At 42.5% G+C, this 21,432-nt stretch overlaps 1 protein-coding gene and 1 long non-coding RNA gene across 3 annotated transcripts in view; one reads left to right on the top strand and one right to left on the bottom strand.

Annotated features, from left to right (window-relative positions):
- trmt13 (tRNA methyltransferase 13 homolog) overlaps positions 1-21,432 on the bottom strand; it is a 45,602-nt gene that overhangs the window by 6,892 nt on the left and 17,278 nt on the right. For both annotated transcript variants that reach the window (XM_034179287.1, XM_034179288.1), the window contains exons 2-7: positions 9,496-9,542; positions 9,324-9,390; positions 7,988-8,047; positions 6,498-6,567; positions 1,402-1,508; positions 1,130-1,297 (exon numbers count right to left, since the gene is read on the bottom strand). In XM_034179287.1, coding sequence (XP_034035178.1) covers positions 1,130-1,297; positions 1,402-1,508; positions 6,498-6,567; positions 7,988-8,047; positions 9,324-9,390; positions 9,496-9,542 — 519 coding nt within the window. The remainder of the gene's footprint in view (positions 1-1,129; positions 1,298-1,401; positions 1,509-6,497; positions 6,568-7,987; positions 8,048-9,323; positions 9,391-9,495; positions 9,543-21,432) is intronic.
- On the top strand, positions 13,947-21,403 carry LOC117518220. Its single transcript, XR_004562923.1, has 2 exons — positions 13,947-14,384; positions 20,748-21,403. It is a non-coding gene; the product is annotated as an uncharacterized LOC117518220 (long non-coding RNA).

Here is a 21,432-nt window from a genome sequence, read left to right as displayed (position 1 = left end):
TCTTGTGTGGGATGCACTGAGCTTTTTGCACAACTATTTCCTATGTGTTTTTTTTTTAACTACAAATGGCAATAAACTAATCTTGATCTTGAGGTGGACTACATTCTTTATAGGAGATGCAAGCTAAAAGAAATCACAGACTGTAAGGTGGTAGCAGGAGAGAGTGTCACTAGACAGCATAGGATGGTTGTTTGTAGGATGACTTTAGAGGTAAAGAAGAAGAAGAGAGTGAGAGCTCAACAAAGGATCAGATGGTGGAAGCTGAAGGAGGAAGACTGTTGTGTGAAATTTAGCGAGCAGGTGAGAGAAGCACTAGTTGGATAGGAAGCAGTTTTAGACAACTGGAAAAGTACTGCAGATGTGGTGAGGGAGACAGCTAGGGCAGTACTGGGTATGACATGTGGACAGTGGAAGGAAGACAAGGAAACTTGGTGGTGGAATGAAGAGGTCCAGGAAAGCATAAGGAGAAAGAGGTTGGCAAAAAAGTTTTGGGATAGTCAGAGAGATGAAGAAAGTAGACAGGAGTACAAGGAGATGCGGCGTAAGGCGAAAAGAGAAGTGGCAAAAGTGATGGAAAAGGCATATTGCGAGCTGTACAAGAAGTTGAATAGTAAGGAAGGAGAAAAGGAGTTGTACCGATTGGCCAGACAAAGGGACAGAGCTGGAAAGGATGTGCAGCAGGTTAGGGTGGTAAAAGATGCACATGGTAATGTGCTGACAAGTGAGGAGTGTGTGCTGAGAAGGTGGAGGGAATATTTTGAAGAGCTGATGAATGAAGAAAAGGAGCGAAAGAAAAGGCTGGATGACGTGGTGAGAGTAAATAGGAAGTACAAGAGATTAGTAAGGAAGAAGTGAGGGCTGCTATGAAGAGGATGAAGAGTGGAAAAGCAGTTGGTCCAGATGACATTCCAATGGAGGCATGGAAATGTCTAGGAGAGATGGCAGTAGAGTTTCCAACCAGGCTGTTTAATAAAATCTTGGAAAGTGAGACGATGCCTGAGGAGTGGACACAAAGTGTGCTGGTTCCTATTTTCAAGAACAAGGGTGAAGAAGAACAAAGACGAACAAGAAGAACAAGAAGCTTTTTTTTTTAATAAATCACATAAAATGAAGACTCTGGTGGACTGACCTTGAAGCGTGTGGTACTGCGCTCCACCAGCAGGAGGTGCACTTCTTCACAGTTCTTCAGGGCTCCGTGGATCCAGTGAGACAGCTTCCCTCGTCCGGCACCAAACTCCACGAAGCAGCGCCGACCCGCCAGCAGCTGCAGCGCCTCCAGGTGACCTAAAATAGAAGACTGCAGACGCACAAACAAGCAGAAGGACAAACAGTCAGACTCCTCCTCCAAGGAAGGGCATGGCACAGAAAGGCCAATGTTGGGGGTGGAGCCTGGACAGCTACCTGCTGTTTCAGGTGTTTCAAGGCAGAGTCCCCCTTCTTTGGGTCAGCGAGTTCGTCCTGGAGGACAGGATGGGACAGGAAGCTGTCCTGCAGCTCCCATGCACTTCCTGGAGGAAATGATTTGTTTTTGAAGAGAAAGATGAAAGGAAGGTCATTTCAGAGGAATGAACAGGAATTCAAACCAACCCGGGGTCACTGCACCACAATGAATTCTGGGTACTTGTGCCTCCACCTCCAGTGAAAACACTCGTATTGTTTTGCAAGTCCAAAATCTTCTCAGATTTTATGGATCAGATCGGCAGGTTGGTTTTCTTGTCTTTGGTTGTTACCATGGAAACACAGCCGGTTCTGATGCGGCAGTTTGTTGGAACTGGATGAAAGCTCCATCAGAGTCTCCGAGTGGACTCCAAGAACTCACATTTAGCCCCAGTTTGTGTCCCGATGTCAAAATGGAGGAAATTAGACTTTTTTTTCCAGATTAGTGGTAAAATTTGCTTCACCTTCTCTTTTATATCTGCTTACATACGTGTGGAAACAAAGACTGACAGACACACGCGAGCAGGTTTGTATTCACAGCTCACGATCGTCTGTGTGTTCCGCTGAGGGAACGGTCGGCCCGGATTACTGCACACTGGAACAGTCGGTCTACTCTCACACAGAAGAACCCCGATCCAGACTGTCCATGTTTCAGGAGAGGACCCCCCCCAATACCCACAAAGATCAACCAAGTACACATTTTCACTAAATATGAATGAAACTGGTCAACTGATTCTTCAGATAATGAACGAGGACGGACGGACGTGCTGATCGCTATACCCCCCACCCACACACACATTTCATACCGGGGGATAAAAACATGTCTAAAACTGCTCACAAAGTTCTACGTGACTTTTACCACTGATTACAGTAGTTTTCTCTGGACCCCTCCCCAATCAGACCGGGAGTGACATGTTTAGCCGCATGTTCTCCTTGAATTGCTGGCTGTCTGAGTGGTGTCCAAAAAATGAGGTGGGCTTCATAGATAATTGGCAAAGCTTCTGGAGAAAACCTGGTCTTGTTAGGAGAGACGGCATCCATCCCACTTTGGATGGAGCAGCTCTCATTTCTAGAAATCTGGCCAATTTTCTTAAATCCTCCAAACCGTGACTATCCAGGGTTGGGACCAGGAAGCAGAGTTGTAGTCTTACACACCTCTCTGCAGCTTCTCTCCCCCTGCCATCCCCTCATTACCCCATCCCCGTAGAGACGGTGCCTGCTCTAAAACCCAGAGCTTTAATTCATTTGAAAGCTTGACTCTTAGTCTTGTCCATCCAAATTGGAAGTCCCAAAAACCAGTTTTATTTGTTATTATCTATCGTCCACCTGGTCGTTACTGTGAGTTTCTCTGTGAATTTTCAGACCTTTTGTCTGACTTAGTGCTTAGCTCAGATAAGATAATTATAGTGGGCGATTTTAACATCCACATAGATGCTGAGAATGACAGCCTCAACACTGCATTTAATCTATTATTAGACTCAGTTGGCTTTGCTGAAAATGTAAATGAGTCCACCCACCACTTTAATCATATCTTAGATCTTGTTCTGACTTATGGTATGGAAATAGAAGACTTAACAGTATTCCCTGAAAACTCCCTTCTGTCTGATCATTTCTTAATAACATTTACATTTACTCTGATGGACTACCCAGCAGTGGGGAATAAGTTTCATTACACTAGAAGTCTTTCAGAAAGCGCTGTAACTAGGTTTAAGGATATGATTCCTTCTTTATGTTCTCTAATGCCATATACCAACACAGTGCAGAGTAGCTACCTAAACTCTGTAAGTGAGATAGAGTATCTCGTCAATAGTTTTACATCCTCATTGAAGACAACTTTGGATGCTGTAGCTCCTCTAAAAAAGAGAGCTTTAAATCAGAAGTGCCTGACTCCATGGTATAACTCACAAACTCGTAGCTTAAAGCAGATAACCCGTAAGTTGGAGAGGAAATGGCGTCTCACTAATTTAGAAGATCTTCACTTAGCCTGGAAAAAGAGTCTGTTGCTCTATAAAAAGCCCTCCGTAAAGCTAGGACATCTTACTACTCATCACTAATTGAAGAAAATAATAACAACCCCAGGTTTCTTTTCAGCACTGTAGCCAGGCTGACAAAGAGTCAGAGCTCTATTGAGCCGAGTATTCCTTTAACTTTAACTAGTAATGACTTCATGACTTTCTTTGCTAATAAAATTTTAACTATTAGAGAAAAAATTACTCATAACCATCCCAAAGACGTATCGTTATCTTTGGCTGCTTTCAGTGATGCCGGTATTTGGTTAGACTCTTTCTCTCAGATTGTTCTGTCTGAGTTATTTTCATTAGTTACTTCATCCAAACCATCAACATGTCTATTAGACCCCATTCCTACCAGGCTGCTCAAGGAAGCCCTACCATTATTTAATGCTTCGATCTTAAATATGATCAATCTTAGCTAATTATAGGCCAATCTCCAACCTTCCTTTTCTCTCAAAAATTCTTGAAAGGGTAGTTGTAAAACAGCTAACTGATCATCTGCAGAGGAATGGTCTATTTGAAGAGTTTCAGTCAGGTTTTAGAATTCATCATAGTACAGAAACAGTATTAGTGAAGGTTACAAATGATCTTCTTATGGCCTCGGACAGTGGACTCATCTCTGTGCTTGGTCTGTTAGACCTCAGTGCTGCTTTTGATACTGTTGACCATAAAATTTTATTACAGAGATTAGAGCATGCCATAGGTATTAAAGGCACTGCGCTGCGGTGGTTTGAATCATATTTATATAATAGATTACAATTTGTTCATGTAAATGGGGAATCTTCTTCACAGACTAAGGTTAATTATGGAGTTCCATAAGGTTCTGTGCTGGGACCAATTTTATTCACTTTATACATGCTTCCCTTAGGCAGTATTATTAGACGGTATTGCTTAAATTTTCATTGTTACGCAGATGATACCCAGCTTTATCTATCCATGAAGCCAGAGGACACACACCAATTAGCTAAACTGCAGGATTGTCTTACAGACATAAAGACATGGATGACCTCTAATTTCCTGCTTTTAAACTCAGATAAAACTGAAGTTATTGTACTTGGCCCCACAAATCTTAGAAACATGGTGTCTAACCAGATCCTTACTCTGGATGGCATTACCCTGACCTCTAGTAATACTGTGAGAAATCTTGGAGTCATTTTTGATCAGGATATGTCATTCAAAGCGCATATTAAACAAATATGTAGGACTGCTTTTTTGCATTTACGCAATATCTCTAAAATTAGAAAGGTCTTGTCTCAGAGTGATGCTGAAAAACTAATTCATGCATTTATTTCCTCTAGGCTGGACTATTGTAATTCATTATTATCAGGTTGTCCTAAAAGTTCCCTGAAAAGCCTTCAGTTAATTCAAAATGCTGCAGCTAGAGTACTGACGGGGACTAGAAGGAGAGAGCATATCTCACCCATATTGACCTCTCTTCATTGGCTTCCTGTTAATTCTAGAATAGAATTTAAAATTCTTCTTCTTACTTATAAGGTTTTGAATAATCAGGTCCCATCTTATCTTAGACAGACACCCTCTCTACTTTTAAGATTAGGCTTAAAACTTTCCTTTTTGCTAAAGCTTATAGTTAGGGCTGGATCAGGTGACCCTGAACCATCCCTTAGTTATGCTGCTATAGACTTAGACTGCTGGGGGGTTCCCATGATGCACTGTTTCTTTCTCTTTTTGCTCTGTATGCACCACTCTGCATTTAATCATTAGTGATCGATCTCTGCTCCCCTCCACAGCATGTCTTTTTCCTGGTTCTCTCCCTCAGCCCCAACCAGTCCCAGCAGAAGACTGCCCCTCCCTGAGCCTGCTTCTGCTGGAGGTTTCTTCCTGTTAAAAGGGAGTTTTTCCTTCCCACTGTCACCAAGTGCTTGCTCACAGGGGGTCGTTTTGACCATTGGGGTTTTTCCATAATTATTGTATGGCCTTGCCTTACAAAATAAAGACCTTGGGGCAACTGTTTGTTGTGATTTGGCGCTATATAAATAAAATTGATTGATTGATTGATTACTCCGGATTTCAGACCGGACTGGGTAGCTGATAGTTTTTTCTTGGTTTGGTTGTTTTTCCACATCAAAACTTAGAAAATCTGGTCTCAAATACTGTCAGTGGAAGGCCACCGTGAGACCAGCTGATCCTCAGCTACGAAACAACATCCACAGAATCACTCTGAATACTGCAGAGCAGGTGGATGAGTGGATCAGGAGCCGGTCTGTCAATATTTACACCCGTGTTTGATTCCCACTCATGTGACCTGTCTGTGTCCTCGGACAAGACACGTAATCTGCATCATCTCAGTCCACACAGGTGTAAACGGGACCCGGCCTCAGCCGAGGAGGTAGCCTTTGTTGGACTGGCATCTGTCCAGGGGCTGTCAGAGGTTCTCATCTGCCTGATGCTGTGGAATCTAAAGACACAGGGGCCGGTGGTGGACTTACAACGGTCCTAACACATCTGACACAAAAGACACAAGAGTTTGGTCAAACTTGTGTGAACATTCACAGACTTCATGTGGCTAAAAGCTGTGAATCACCATCAACAGAGTGTGGAAATATTTCAGTTATACGTAAAATAAGACCACGGTTTAGAGAAAGCCACTGACTGTGCAAAGTGTGTGTTTGAAGAGTAACTGCACGAGGCGGAAAAAGAACACACCACCTTCAGCTCTTTACCACATTCAAGGGAACATTATTATTAAATCCTTTTCATCAAGGTTGCAGAGCTGCTGCTTCTGGTTCGTCTTCCAGCTGCACAGGTGATCAGTAAAGATCAGTAATAACATGATTAATCTCTAAGTCACGATACGATCAACCGGGTGGTTTCTGTCCAGGACCCGCGGTGGTTCTGTGCTGCCGTGCACGTGGCACCAGCACCTGCTCCCTGAAGTGACTTGTGATTGGCTCCGTGTAGCTGCTTTTTGAATCTTTAATAATGACACAGTATCTCCGTAAAAAAGTGCGAGTGTGTTTGCTGTGAAGTAAAACCGAGAACATCCAGAGAGCTGAAAATGACTTCCGTCATCATCAGTGTTGGTCTCACCTGAGGCTGCCGCCTCCAGCTTCGCCAGCAGAGAGTGAAGGTCCGCCCCGCTGCGCTCAGACAGACACACCTGAGATGTGACACATTGGCTGAGTCATGTGAACAAACAGCTGTTTAACATCTGCACAGCATCCATCAACACTTCGTCACCATGGCAACAAAAACAGCTCACATTTTCAACTCTTCTGAGAAAATGATCGAGTCCCAAAATCCATTTTTAAAACAGAGTCACTGAACTCAGACCAAATGTGATCAGAAATCAATCAAATCAATAACTTCACATCAAATGTTTCATAATTATTATATTACACTGAAGAAAAAGTCCCGAATGAAGGTTTTCTGACAGCAGAAGTTCACTCTGGACTCCAACATCTGGACCTCCTGCTGCTCTTCCAGATGTTTTGACACATTTTTAAAACTACAGAAGATTCCTGAATGTTGAAACATCTTGAAGATCAACAAGATGTCTCGTAAAACACATATGTTTATATTAAATCTATTTCCTATTCATATTCTAGGTTACTTATGTTATTTTTTTTTATAAGAAAAGACAACTTGTTTCCTGGTTTCTTGGTTTGTGATCTGAAGGTGTCTCAGTAACTTCCATCACCACAGTCGGTGTTTAAAGACTTAAGCCCCGGTCACACGGCACTAACAAAGGACACCGAAGCCAAAACAAAACAAGAAATCTGGACTTGCGTCGACTTTCAGAGACCTCGTTTAACCATCATCCAGCTTCGTTCCTGTAGATGGCGCTTCGTCAGAATTTTCACACTTGAAAAATGTGAACGAATCCTGATGACTTCAATTCGTCCGTAATCTGTTTTGCTTTCTGTCTTGACGGTTCCTCATGGTTTGCGTAGTTCCCGTACCGCCAACGTTCCATTTTGTCCAACCTCCCAAGTCCGACATCTTGCACGAACATGGATGATATCTGAACAGATCAATAACTAAAGAGCCGACGAGCTGAACGTGACTCGTCCATGTGTGGGACGAAAAGCAATGTTTTCATACAGAAACGATAGCGGCAAGAACGTTTGATCAACTACTTTAACGGTTTATGCACGTTCGCATGTCTGTGGCTGGGACATGTGTGTGTGTGTGTACGTTGTTTTTGCGAAGACACACCTGTTGTCAGCTCTCGTGCCTGCAGGTGCTGTTGTGAGCGCACGTCAGCTGCAGACATGATCACAGGCCGGCACTCGCTCTGATACCCGCTGTCGCATCATCATGAATGTTTTGTTTTGATTTTGTTTAAAGCCTCAAGTTTGCCGTTTTCTTCGTTTTTCTTTTGTTCAGTTTTGTTTTGTTCTTTTACGCGCTCTGGACTCACAGGCTCTTTGGTGATGGGAGAAGTGCCGGCTCATTCGTCCACTTTTTCTCGACGATTTGTGATTTATTTATTTTTTCCTTTGTTCAGCGATCGCCGTGTGCCGTGTGACTGGGCCCTTAAGGAGACACGTGAGCTGGTGTGCCCTTTATGTTTGTACCTGCTGGATGGACTCATCTTCATCAGATGATCCAGCGTTGATATTTTCCGTGTAGTAAACCTGCAAACAGATGGAGAACAGAACCTGAAAACAGGTGGTTCTCTTTGCACTCCTTTGACCAGAACCTTCAAGAGTCCGGCTCAAAGGAAAAGATGTGAAGGAGCAACTTTACTTTAAATCACCAACATGGCCTCCACTCTTATTATTAAGCTGATTTTATTCCAGACAGGCCGTGACCTCAGAGGTTTTTTCTGTCGAGGGGTGAGCATGACGAGTGACGTCTCGGTGAGGGAGACTTTTCATTCACAGCTTGACTTTGTGACTGACCTCCAGAGGTGATGTGATTCCACTGGCATCAGTGCAGTTAGTTAGGCCGACTTCATCATTCTGTGTGAGTCTGGTAATAGTGGAGAAACATCTCAATGTGCCCTTGCTTTGCAAAGAGTTGGGGGCTACGGGGGCTGGAAATTCTACAATTGTGCAGGGAGCTGAGAAAGCAGTCTGTGGTGACCCTGAGAATGGACAAGGAGATGTTCATTTGAGGAATCTGTGCTCTAGTGACTCTCAACCTGCTTACAGAGGAATCCTTCAAACCCACACCTCGTGTCACTCCTGACAGAGCCCTCTGCTGTGCCGTCACCTTGGACCGGCTACTTTGAGCAGTTGTAGTGGGCTGATCCTCCTGGTAGGATGTTAGACATCTGTGGTGCCAGGGTTCTTCTAGCTGATTCTCCAATCAGCATAAAGTGCTGATAAGTCCCTTTCACTCCCCTCTTGTTTCACGTGGGGCCACCACAACAGGTCTGAGGGGGATCTGCATGTTTATTTGGCAGATGTTTTACACCAGCTGCCCTTCCTGACAAACTCTGGAGAATGGTGTTAATTCTACCCGGTTCTTATTGTAATCCTGTCCCTCACAAAGTCAAACTATTCCTCAAATTGAATTTATTCAAAGTCACACTTGAAAACAGGCCTGAGTTCCCACAGATGAAGCCCACACAAGGAGAGACCACAAACAAAGACCTTCTGCTCAGGAAACAAGTACACTAACCACTTGGCCACCAAAGGTGGGTAGAGATGGTCTTCTCCTGGCCCTGCAAAAAATCTTTGTTTCAGTTTGGGAGACGGGTTTCGTCCCTACAGACGGGAAGAAAAGATGGTGACTGCATGGACTGTAACACCTCCAGGGCTGTCAGCCTGCTCTGTGTGCCAGAGAAGGTGATTGTAAGCATTATTCTTTAAAGTAGATGCCCTGGTGTTGAGGACCAGAACTGTGTGTTGTCTAGCTGTGGCAGGTAGGTGGCGATAGAGAGAGGCAGATGTGAAAGGTTCTCACCGGTTTGGGTTTCTCTCTGGCATTGCATTTCTTCAGGTGTTTCTCCAAATCGTCTGCGTTCACGGTGCTGCGGAAACACCAACAACAACATCATCAGGAAGCTGGTTTGAAGGCCGGACCTGCTCCAGAATGTTATCTGATCAGTGAATCTGGGACTGAAAAACAGACTCACTGTTTGGGGTCCAGTGGACAGACAATCCTCCTGCTGTTTCCTTCCTCCTAGGAAGTAGGACACAGGAAGTGCTCAGCAGATGTTTGATGACATCATAGCCCTGTTTCCACACTAAATGTTGACTCTGAAGAAAACATTTGTCTCAAATGTCTGATTGTTAGAATTAAAAGCATTTTTTCCTTTTCTTTTTGATCTAAACCTGTGGTTTTCAAACTGTGAGGTGCCAGAGTTCCTTGGAGGGGGACTGTGAGGAATGGGTATCATGAACCAGTTTTTGAGAATCCTTAAGAAATGATTTGATCCATTGATATCAACAGCCTTTTTGCTTAACGATTCCGTTATCGGTCCTTCAGAGCGGCCGTTGTTTTTGAGGGTGTTTTATCGTGAAAATGATCATTTCTCTACGTTGATTACAGACCCTGCAGCGGCTCTGTAATCAAGCGCTTCTGTAATGGCTCCGCTTTGAAGCTTGAACCAATGAAGCAGTGCTCCGACCCGCTGCTTCGTTGGTTCATTGCTTCGCTGCTCTTCAGAAGCAACAAGTCGGCTTCTTAACTCCTCTCAAAGCCATTTAAAGATGTCAATTGTGAGTCACTTTTGTGTGGATTAAAGTCTCTAACTGGGACTCTTGTCTTGTTGCAGTTAAGAAAAGAGAATCATTCTCTGTTCTGTTTCGCACAGGTCCAAACACTGCACGGTTCTCTGCTGAGTCACGTTAGAGTCCGGCTGGAATTAATAACTTCAAAGTGAATCACGGTTTAAATGAAATTACACCTCTTACAAATGTTTTAATACAGACAAACTACAACAGACTAAAATGTTTTTCTTTTCCTCCTAAAATGAGACGTCCTGCGTTCTTTATGAATTACACCGATGTTGACGTGCAGCCGGCTGAGATCAGCTCAGAGATAAATTTGTGCCATTAATGTCTGAAAGGAAATGTTTTTGACAAAAACTACAGACTTTGTTTATTTCTATTTATGTCCAGAGATCAAGGATCCAGTGACCAATTTCATATTTATTTACTTTAAGACGTTTATTTACTTTAAAATGTTGTTGACACAGAAAAACCTGTAAAGTCTACTTTTGGTACACAGAAAATTCACAGGAGGGATCGATAAGGTTGTTATCGATATCTGGTGAAAATGTCAATGACACCTCGTATATTCTGCTGTTGAATCACTGCCTGAAAGCGGCCATCAGGGTTTGGTTCAGGATGTGGGTCAGTGTTGGTTGCCACATCTGGCAAAGAACTGTCTTAGGTCCTGGATGGCAACCACAGAGATAGACAACCAGTCCACCCACACCACTACAAACTATCTACTGTGTGAAATGTGGGTGTGTCTTTGGCCAGGTGAAACAAGGTCAAAGTTCACTGGATTCTGTGTCATGTTGCCATGTAATATGATAAATAAGCACAAAACAAGCTCTTACTTTATAAAATCTAATGAGCTCAAACAATAATTTGCATCACTTTTGATCAAAATTCACACCCATCATTAAAAGGCCCCTGAGACACGTCCATTTAATAGCAACTGCCCCACCCCTCTCTGTATGTCGTCATTGGAGTCACTGCCAGTTACACAAAAAGACAAAGATTAAGTTAGCAACACAGCATCAAAGTTCTCATGACTGTAAGGCTACCTGCACACACGCGCTCATAATTAGTGGTTTCTGATGTTTTTTATTCCTCTCCTGAAGCAAGGAAACAGGTGCATTTCCGGAAAACGTTTCACTCGGCATTTCTCTGCGCGTGATGTAGTTAATAGCAAAATAGAAGCATCCCAGACCAAGACAAACTGAGGGAAACAAATGCGGTTCTGTCCGATAAAGTTTCAGAGCTTTTCTTTGAAAGCAGCGGCTCGGATTTCCAGAGGAGACGACACACTTCACCCCAAAACTCTTAACTTTTTCAGAGTCTGTCAGATTTTGGAACTTTTGGAAGTGTTGTGACGCTGCTGGTTTTACTGCCGCTGTGATCACGGACCTGCCTGGATACGTAGATGTATGTCGCATATTGGGGAAAAACTCAGAAGATGCTATTTTCAGGATATAATGGACTCTCTAATGTTCCACAAGGCAGAGCTGTGATTGGACATTATGCGCGCAGGAACCTGAGAGCAAGTGGATGTGGACATTATTCTCTGGCCGAGTGGAACTTGAAAATGGTTCTTCGGCTGTGGATCCGAGTGACTGAGGACGACTGGACTGTTCCATGGCTGGGGATCACAATTGCAATCACACACGAGCACGAAGGCTTGTTGTTGTCTTTCTGATGCCTGATTCTGTGTTTTCTCTCTGTTTAAGGTGTAGCTCCATCCAGAGATGGGAGTTGTATTTGTGCTGGAGACCCTCCTGTCCTGTGCACCTACAGTATTTCTTGTATATTTGTCTGTGAATTGTTCTGTAATTTGTGTGTCTGTATCATGGCCCTTTGAGTCTGGTCTGCTTGAGGTTTCTTCCTCAGAGGGACTTTTTTTTTTTTTCCTTACCACTGTTGCTCTGGGGGTCGGTAAGGTTAGACCTTACTTGTGTGAAGCACCTTGGGGCAACTCTGTTGTGATTTGGCGCTATATAAATGAAAATAAATTGAAATTGAAATTTTTGTTGTGGACTTATTTGGAAACCTTTACACTGGGGTGATAAATGGTAAATGGACTGCATTTACAGGTGCTGGTCATAATTAGAATATCATGAAAAAGTTGATTAATTTCAGTGATTCCATTCAAAAAGTGAAACTTGTATATTAATTCATTCCGCACAGACATATTTCAAATGTTTCTTTTAATTTAGATGATAACTGACAATTAATGAAACCCCAAATTTAGTATCTCAGTTGATTAGAATCTTGTGAAAAAGTTGAATATTGAAGACAGCTGGTGTCAGACTCTAATCAGCTGATTAACTCCAAACACCTGCAAAGGTCTTTAACTGGTCTCTCAGTCTGGTTCTGTGGGCTCCACAGTCACGGTGCAGACTGCTGACTTGACGTCTTGTCTGGACTAAAGACAAAAAGGACTCTGGACTGCTGCTGAGTGCTCCAAAGTTATGTTCTCTGATCAAAGTACATTTTGCATTTCCTTTGGAACTCAAGGTCCCAGAGTCTGGAGGAAGAGAGGAGAGGCACAGAATCCACGTTGCTTGAGGTCCAGTGTAAAGTTTCCACAGTCTGTGATGGTTTGGGTGACGTCATCTGCTGGTGTTGGTCCACTGTTTTCTGAGGTCCAAGGTCAACGTGGCCGTCTACCAGGAAGTTGTAGAGCACTTCTTGCTTCCTGCTGCTGACCAACTTTATGGAGATGCAGATTTCATTTTCCAACAGGACTTGGCACCTGCACACAGTGCCAAAGCTACCAGTACCTGGTTTAAGGACCATGGGATCCCTGTTCTTAATGGGCCAGCAAACCCGCCTGACCTTTAACCCCATAGAAAATTTATGGGGTATTGTGAAGAGGAAGATGCCACACATCAGACCCAACAATGCAGAAGAGCTGAAGGTCACTATCAGAGCAACCTGGGCTCTCACACCACCTGAGCAGTGCCACAGACTGATCGACTCCGTGCCACACCGCACCGATTTGACCTGAGGATCTTAACACTGGTGGACATCACCTCCCCGGGTGAGTGGAATGTTATTTTTTTCATCTTTTGCTTTGTGTTCTTTCAATTACTTTTTTTTTTTTTTTTTACTTTGTGTGTGTGTGTGTGCGCTCGTGCAGCAGCTGTTTTAAGCCTCAATTTACACAGACTTCTGGCTGAATTTGAACAATATATAATCAGTATTAAGCTTGTAGACTCTCTCAAATGTCATAAAACTGTCAATCTCTGGAAGGAACTTTTAAAAGAGAATTAATGTTGAATAATTCCAAAAAAAAAAAAAAAAAAAAAAAAAAAGCAAGACGTGAGTTCAAACTGCTGTTACACTGTTTTAACCTGCATGTCTGCTGTTTATTGCCACTTAATGGATGTGGAATATCTCCGTGACATTTGTACAGGCAACATGATGACACAGATATATATATATATATATATATATATATATTAGATTTTTCAGTTATATACAACACTTAGTGTTTTTAACAGGCTGTGTTTCGGACTCGTGGCCGTGCAGCTGCACTAAACCTTCTCAGAGCTGCTCCTTTTACTGTGACTGCATCAAAATGAACAGTTTTCACTTAAAAACGAGTCGTCAGAACACGACATCACACTTACGTAAACTTTGTAATTAATCTGTGCCTCAGTTCTTCATGTTATCGGGCGCACGCTGGGACGCTTCTCATAGTGACGTCACTTGTCAGAAACACCTGAGTACTTGGTTTTCGGACGTCTCCGGAGCTGTTTGCTGTGAATGTCGTATCTACCTTATTCCTGGGCCGGCTCATGTAGAAACTATCGTGCGCCCAACTTCCGGTGAGCTAACCAGAAGTAGCATTTGGCCATTGAAAAGAACTGTAAGTTAGCGTTCAAGTTAGCTGTTTATCCGAATAACAGAGCTTATCAGTACGATTTAGCCCCCAAAAATGTACTCGCGTGGTTCGGGAACATCTTGCGCTGTTCGTGGATGTACCAACAGCAAGTGGAAGCTACATTTGTGGCTACAGGAGCGATGTTTTTAACACACATCCCGGACGAAGACAGAGTGTGTCTGTGCACCTCGGTATAGTTTTCACCGCCTGCCCAAAGATGAGGAAACTCAACGGATGTGGCTTAAAAAACCCTCAACTTAAAGAAACCACCCCAAACACTGTACATGTGTTCCTTCCATTTCATCGATAAAAAGCCCACGGAGGAAAACCCGCATTCTACGTTGTGGTTGGGTTATAACAAACCTATGGAGAAGAAACGCTGAGTGCTGAGGAGGTTCAACAGCAGCGTCACATCAATGACAGGTAGCTCTCAAGATGACATAAAGAAACTGTTTTTAATATTATTAGTAATGTGACAAAACGTATTTTATAGTTATGCCCTAATGTCTGTGCTGAATAACTTCAAATGTAATGTGTATTACTGTATTTAACATCGATATTGTTGGTATTACATCACAATGACATTTTGTTAAATTTCAGCTCATAGCATATGATTTATAATCAAAAGACATAAAAACAGACCTAGAGGTGTGTAAAAAACAATGTTGTATTAAATATGACAAGTGTATCTATATAAATATATTACACTAACTGTAAAAAGTGGCACAATTTGGGCACAAAGTGTTCAACAACGCAGCACTTTTTATCTGAAGTTTGTATTTTAGCTGTTATTGAGCACCAGGTTCTCTGTTTTTAAAATCATACAATTGATCCCCAACTGCATCACCATGCAATTAATATCCAAGTCCTGCATCATTTAACCCCACTACTGCCCCAACAATGAAATACCTGATGTAATGAAATAACTGATTGTAACAATCATTGAAGATAATTAACCTCAATTTGAAAATGTGGAAAACTCAAACTTTTACATTTTCATATTATATATACACTCAACAAAAATATAAACGCAACACTTTTGGTTTTGCTCCCATTTTGTATGAGATGAACTCAAAGATCTAAAACTTTTTCCACATACACAATATCACCATTTCCCTCAAATATTGTTCACAAACCAGTCTAAATCTGTGATAGTGAGCACTTCTCCTTTGCTGAGATAATCCATCCCACCTCACAGGTGTGCCATATCAAGATGCTGATTAGACACCATGATTAGTGCACAGGTGTGCCTTAGACTGCCCACAATAAAAGGCCACTCTGAAAGGTGCAGTTTTATCACACAGCACAATGCCACAGATGTCGCAAGATTTGAGGGAGCGTGCAATTGGCATGCTGACAGCAGGAATGTCAACCAGAGCTGTTGCTCGTGTATTGAATGTTCATTTCTCTACCATAAGCCGTCTCCAAAGGCGTTTCAGAGAATTTGGCAGTACATCCAACCAGCCTCACAACCGCAGACCACGTGTAACCACACCAGCCCAGGACCTCCACATCCAGCATGTTCACCTCCAAGATCGTCTAAGACCAGCCACTCGGACAGCTGCTGAAACAATCGGTTTGCATAACCAAAGAATTTCTGCACAAACTGTCAGAAAACCGTCTCAGGGAAGCTCATCTGCATGCTCGTCGTCCTCATCGGGGTCTCGACCTGACTCCAGTTCGTCGTCGTAACCGACTTGAGTGGGCAAATGCTCACATTTGCTGGCGTTTGGCACGTTGGAGAGGTGTTCTCTTCACGGATGAATCCCGGTTCACACTGTTCAGGGCAGATGGCAGACAGCGTGTGTGGCGTCGTGTGGGTGAGCGGTTTTCTGATGTCAATGTTGTGGATCGAGTGGCCCATGGTGGCGGTGGGGTTATGGTATGGGCAGGCGTCTGTTATGAATGAAGAACACAGGTGCATTTTATTGATGGCATTTTGAATGCACAGAGATACCGTGACGAGATCCTGAGGCCCATTGTTGTGCCATACATCCAAGAACATCACCTCATGTTGCAGCAGGATAATGCACGGCCCCATGTTGCAAGGATCTGTACACAATTCTTGGAAGCTGAAAATGTCCCAGTTCTTGCATGGCCGGCATACTTACCGGATATGTCACCCATTGAGCATGTTTGGGATGCTCTGGACCGGCGTATACGACAGCGTGTACCAGTTCCTGCCAATATCCAGCAACTTCGCACAGCCATTGAAGAGGAGTGGACCAACATTCCACAGGCCACAATTGACAACCTGATCAACTCTATGCAAAGGAAATGTGTTGCACTGCATGAGGCAAATGGTGGTCACACCAGATACTGACTGGTATCCCCCCCCAATAAAACAAAACTGCACCTTTCAGAGTGGCCTTTTATTGTGGGCAGTCTAAGGCACACCTGTGCACTAATCATGGTGTCTAATCAGCATCTTGATATGGCACACCTGTGAGGTGGGATGGATTATCTCAGCAAAGGAGAAGTGCTCACTATCACAGATTTAGACTGGTTTGTGAACAATATTTGAGGGAAATGGTGATATTGTATATGTGGAAAAAGTTTTAGATCTTTGAGTTCATCTCATACAAAATGGGAGCAAAACCAAAACTGTTGCGTTTATATTTTTGTTGAGTGTAAATATATATATATATATATACGAGGTCTGTCAATAAAGCAACGGTCCTTTTTATTTTTTTCAAAAACTATATGGATTTCATTCATATGTTTTTACGTCAGACATGCTTGAACCCTCGTGCGCATGCGTGAGTTTTTCCACGCCTGTCGGTGACGTCATTCGCCTGTGAGCACTCCTTGTGGGAGGAGTCGTCCAGTCCCTCGTCGGAATTCCTTTGTCTGAGAAGTTGCTGAGAGACTGGCGCTTTGTTTGATCAAAATTTTTTCTAAACCTGTGAAACACATCGAAGTGGACATGGTTCAAAAAATTAAGCTGGTTTTCGGTAAAAATTTTAACAGCTGATGAGAGATTTTGAGGTGATTCTGTCGCTTTAAGGACTTCCCACGGTGCGAGACGTCGCTCAGCGCTCTCAGCCGCCGTCGTCAGCCTGTTTCAAGCTGAAAACGTCCACATTTCAGGCTCTATTGATCCAGGACGTCGTGAGAGAACAGAGAAGTTTCAGAAGAAGTCGGTTTCAGCATTTTATCTGGATATTCCACTGTTAAAGGAGATTTTTTTAATGAAAGACGTGCGGACGGGTCCGCGCGTCGGGACGCAGCCGACGCGGTGCGGCGGCACAGGAAAAACACCTCCGTGTTGATAACCATTTGTAAAATCCAGGCGGCTTTTGATGGCTTTCAGTGGAGTGAGTATATGAGAAATTGTTTAACAGCAGGACATGTTCCAACTTGTCCTTAAGGCTTTCAACAGAGGTGTTTTTCCTGTGGCGGAGCATTGCGTCGGCTGTGAGCCGACGCGCGGACCCGTCCGCACGTCTTTCATTAAAAAAATCTCCTTTAACAGTGGAATATCCGGATAAAATGCTGAAACCGACTTCTTCTGAAACTTCTCTGTTCTCTCACGACGTCCTGGATCAATAGAGCCTGAAATGTGGAGGTTTTCAGCTTGAAACAGGCTGACGACGGCGGCTGAGAGCGCTGAGCGACGTCTCCCACCGTGGGAAGTCCTTAAAGCGACAGAATCACCTCAAAATCTCTCATCAGCCGTTAAAATTTTAACTGAAAACCAGCTTAATTTTTCGAACCGTGTCCACTTCGATGTGTCTCACAGGTTTAGAAAAAATTTTGATCAAACAAAGCGCCAGTCTCTCAGCAACTTCTCAGACAAAGGAATTCCGACGAGGGGCTGGAAGACTCCTCCCACAAGGAGTGCTCACAGGCGAATGACGTCACCGACAGGCGTGGAAAAACTCACGCATGCGCACGAGGGTTCAAGCATGTCTGACGTAAAAACATATGAATGAAATCCATATAGTTTTTGAAAAAAATAAAAAGGACCGTTACTTTATTGACAGCCCTCGTATATACATATATATATATATATATATATATATATATATATATATATATATACACACACACACAGTGAGGAAAATAAGTATTTGAACACTGCAGTTTTTGCAAGTTCTCCCACTTAGAAATCATGGAGGGGTCTGAAATTTTCATCTTAGGTGCATGTCCACTGTGAGAGACATAATCTAAAAAAAATACGGAAATCAATGTATGATTTTTTTAAATAATTTATTTGTATGTTACTGCTGCAAATAAGTATTTGAACACCTACCAACCAACAAGAATTCTGTCTCTCACAGACCTGTTAGTTTTTCTTTAAGAAGCCCTCTTATTCTGCACTCTTTACCTGTATTAATTGCACCTGTTTGAACTTGTTACCTGTATAAAAGACACCTGTTCACACACTCAATCAATCACACTCCAGTCTGTCCACCATAGGTGGTGTCTAAGGACACCAGGGACAAAACTGTAGACCTGCACAAGGCTGGGATGGACTACAGGACAACAGGCAAACAGCTTGGTAGAAGACAACAACTGTTATGATTATTTATTAGAAAGTGGAAGAAACACAAGATGACTGTCAATCTCCCTCAGTCTGGGATTCCATGCAAGATCTCACTTTGTGCATAAGGATGATTCTGAGAAAGCTCAGAACTACACAGGAGGACCTGGTCAATGACCTGAAGAGAGTAACTTTGGAAAGTTACTTCATTAGTTAATTTATACAGTTATATTTTACAGTTACTTCATACAGTTACTTCATTAGCAGCTGCGGACACCTTGTCGGCAGCTGCTGAATGTAATTAATAAAGTTACTCAATCTAATTTGGTTATTTTTAAGATTTAGTACTCAGAAAAGTAACTATTAGTTACTTTGCTGATGAGTTACTTTGCTGATTGCTCAATCTTACGAGTAACCAAGTTACATTACTCGTTACCTTATTAGTTACATTACTTATTAGATGCAAGTTTTTGGCAGATTCTAGTAAAGTAATTGCATAAAGCTGCTAATGAAGTAACTGCATAAAGCAACTGTATAAAGCAACTAAAAAAGTAACTTGTCAAAGTTACTTTCACAACACTGATCATTATTATGCAAACAACACAGTGAAGTATTTAGTGGCTCTTCCACCCTCTGGAGTAATCATGTTTATTTCTGATGCTTATGGCGGAAAATGCAGTGACGGAACTCAGGTTTCCTAGACTACTTGTGTGCTGGAGATGAAGTGAAGGGTGACCGTGGGTTCACAGTGTTAGAGTAGCACAAAGTAAACCTAATCATTCCAGCATTTACACGCAGAGGGTGCCAGCTGACCAATGAGGAGGTCACACGTACACGCCGCATTGCTCATGCTCGCATTCATGTTGAACGGGCAACAAGGCATTTTAAGGTAAATGGACTGCATTTATATAGCGCTTTTCCATCTGCATCAGTTCAAAGCACTTTACAATTATGCCTCGCATAGCAATAGGGAGCAATAGGGGCCCTTAGTGATTTTCCAGTCAGGTGGGGATTTGAACCCATGATCTTCTGGACTCAAATCCAACACCTTAACCACTAGACCATCACCTCCCCTACAGGATTCTCTCACAAACTGTACCTATCAACTTTGTGGCTAAAATAGACAAGATTATCAAAATCTGTGCAGGTTTAGTTCATCTAAGAGCTGAGCTTATTTCAAGTGAACACTGAGAAACTCTTAACTGTTGCACTTACACAAAACATGTTGGACATGTGAACATTCGGATAAACTTAACTTTGTATTTAACATAAGTGAAACACGGTGGTGGAAAAACAACTACATCTCTTCAAAAGTAGAAGTTAAAGTATGGGACTAAAATTAATCTTCTTGCTATTGAAAGTTAAATGGCTGTAAAGGTGATGTCCAAACCAGGAGTAAATCAGATCGAAAATCAGGACTAGACCTGGTTAAACTAGATCTAAAACAGCTCTAAACTTTGATTAACTCAGGTCTTAATCAGGTTTAACATTAAAGGCTAAATGCTGAGTAGAACGACTTCGCTGACTTCAAGAGTCAAAGTAAAAAAATGTATTCACTGTAAAACTTAAGTAAAAGCAACAAACCTTTGTACATTTTTTTTGTTGTTTTCCACCGTTTAAACAAAAATGATATATATTTTCCAATCAGCATTTGTTGTATAAATGATTATTTGTAATGTGATTCTAGCATGTTTTTTTTTACTTTCTTGTACAGTTTAATATGTATTGATGAAATGTTTAAGGTTTAAGTTTTTTTGGAACATAAAAATATAACTTATTTAACTTGTAACAATAAAAAAACTTAGCTAAGGAAGGTAAATAAGATATTTTAAGTTATTTCAAACATGCTCATTTGTTTAACACATTACACCTAAGTGCTTATTGTAGTTTCAAAAGATTCAGATATCTGGGGCAGAGCATAATCTTCTCTGCAACAAATTCATCCACTAATGTTGGAAGCATATGTGAAAAGTAGAAGTTCTGGAGGTCTTTGGTGTGTGTGTCTGTAAAGGCTTTGTCAAACAGAATGTCCAACTCCAAGTGTTCAGATGCGGTCCAGATGAGGAGCTTACAGGTTTGCAGCCTCAGGCACATCATTGTCAACTGGACCTAAAGGAATACATGTTGCATGTTTTAATCAAGCCTAATTATTTTATATATCATAAACAGCAATGTTTGCCAACCTGGAGGTCGTATCCACGTGGCCCGTTGGGAAGAATGACACACTTCCCATCTTCTAAGCATCTGATGTCACCAGCTGACTGACTTAGAAACTCAGCAAGTGATGTGCTGCCTTTTAGTGGACACTTGATCTCCAGGAGCTGTGTCGAGTCTAAAATGCCATCTGGACCCAAACCAGGGATGCTCAGAACACACCACCAGGCCTCTTTGCTCCACAGTGTGGAATTGACCCTCCATGAGCTGAATGGCTTTGTCCTCATTTTCTTTACCATATTTAGTGGCAGAGCTGCCAGTGAAGGTGGGGTGTAAGTGTTCAGTCAGAACTTCTGTGGGTTGGTTGTGATGTGTTTAGGCACTCAGTGCTGTGTTTGCAGTCAGTCGCAGCTTCATGTGTGTGATGCACTTTGTATTTGGGTCTCTTTGCTCAGTGTCTCTAATTGTGTTGGGCTTAGTTGAACATACGTTTCATAAAAGGTGATACTTCCTGCAGGTCAGCACTGTGCTGTGCTCTGTATGAAGCGTATGTTGGTCACACTGGCTCTGAGAATACTGAGGAGAGTCATCTTCTAATTCTAGTCTGTAGCACTGCTGAAGGGGACCATTCATCTGCAGCTGATATAGCAGGGCCATCACAGAAGAACTGATGTATGTTTTAAAGTCTTTGTGATTTTTAAAACGTTTGCTGATGATGCACTGGTGTGATTTGATGTTGACGCTGATGAATCTTCATGAATGTGTTCTGCTTTATGGTGTTTAAACCCTTTTCAGCTCTGTATTCTTTCTTGTGCCTGCAGTCCACTTTGG

Source organism: Thalassophryne amazonica, chromosome 10 (genome assembly GCF_902500255.1).
Source record: "Thalassophryne amazonica chromosome 10, fThaAma1.1, whole genome shotgun sequence".
Lineage (NCBI taxonomy): Eukaryota > Metazoa > Chordata > Actinopteri > Batrachoidiformes > Batrachoididae > Thalassophryne > Thalassophryne amazonica.
Note: the sequence above shows the minus strand (reverse complement) of the source record. Positions and strands in the feature narration are given on the sequence as shown.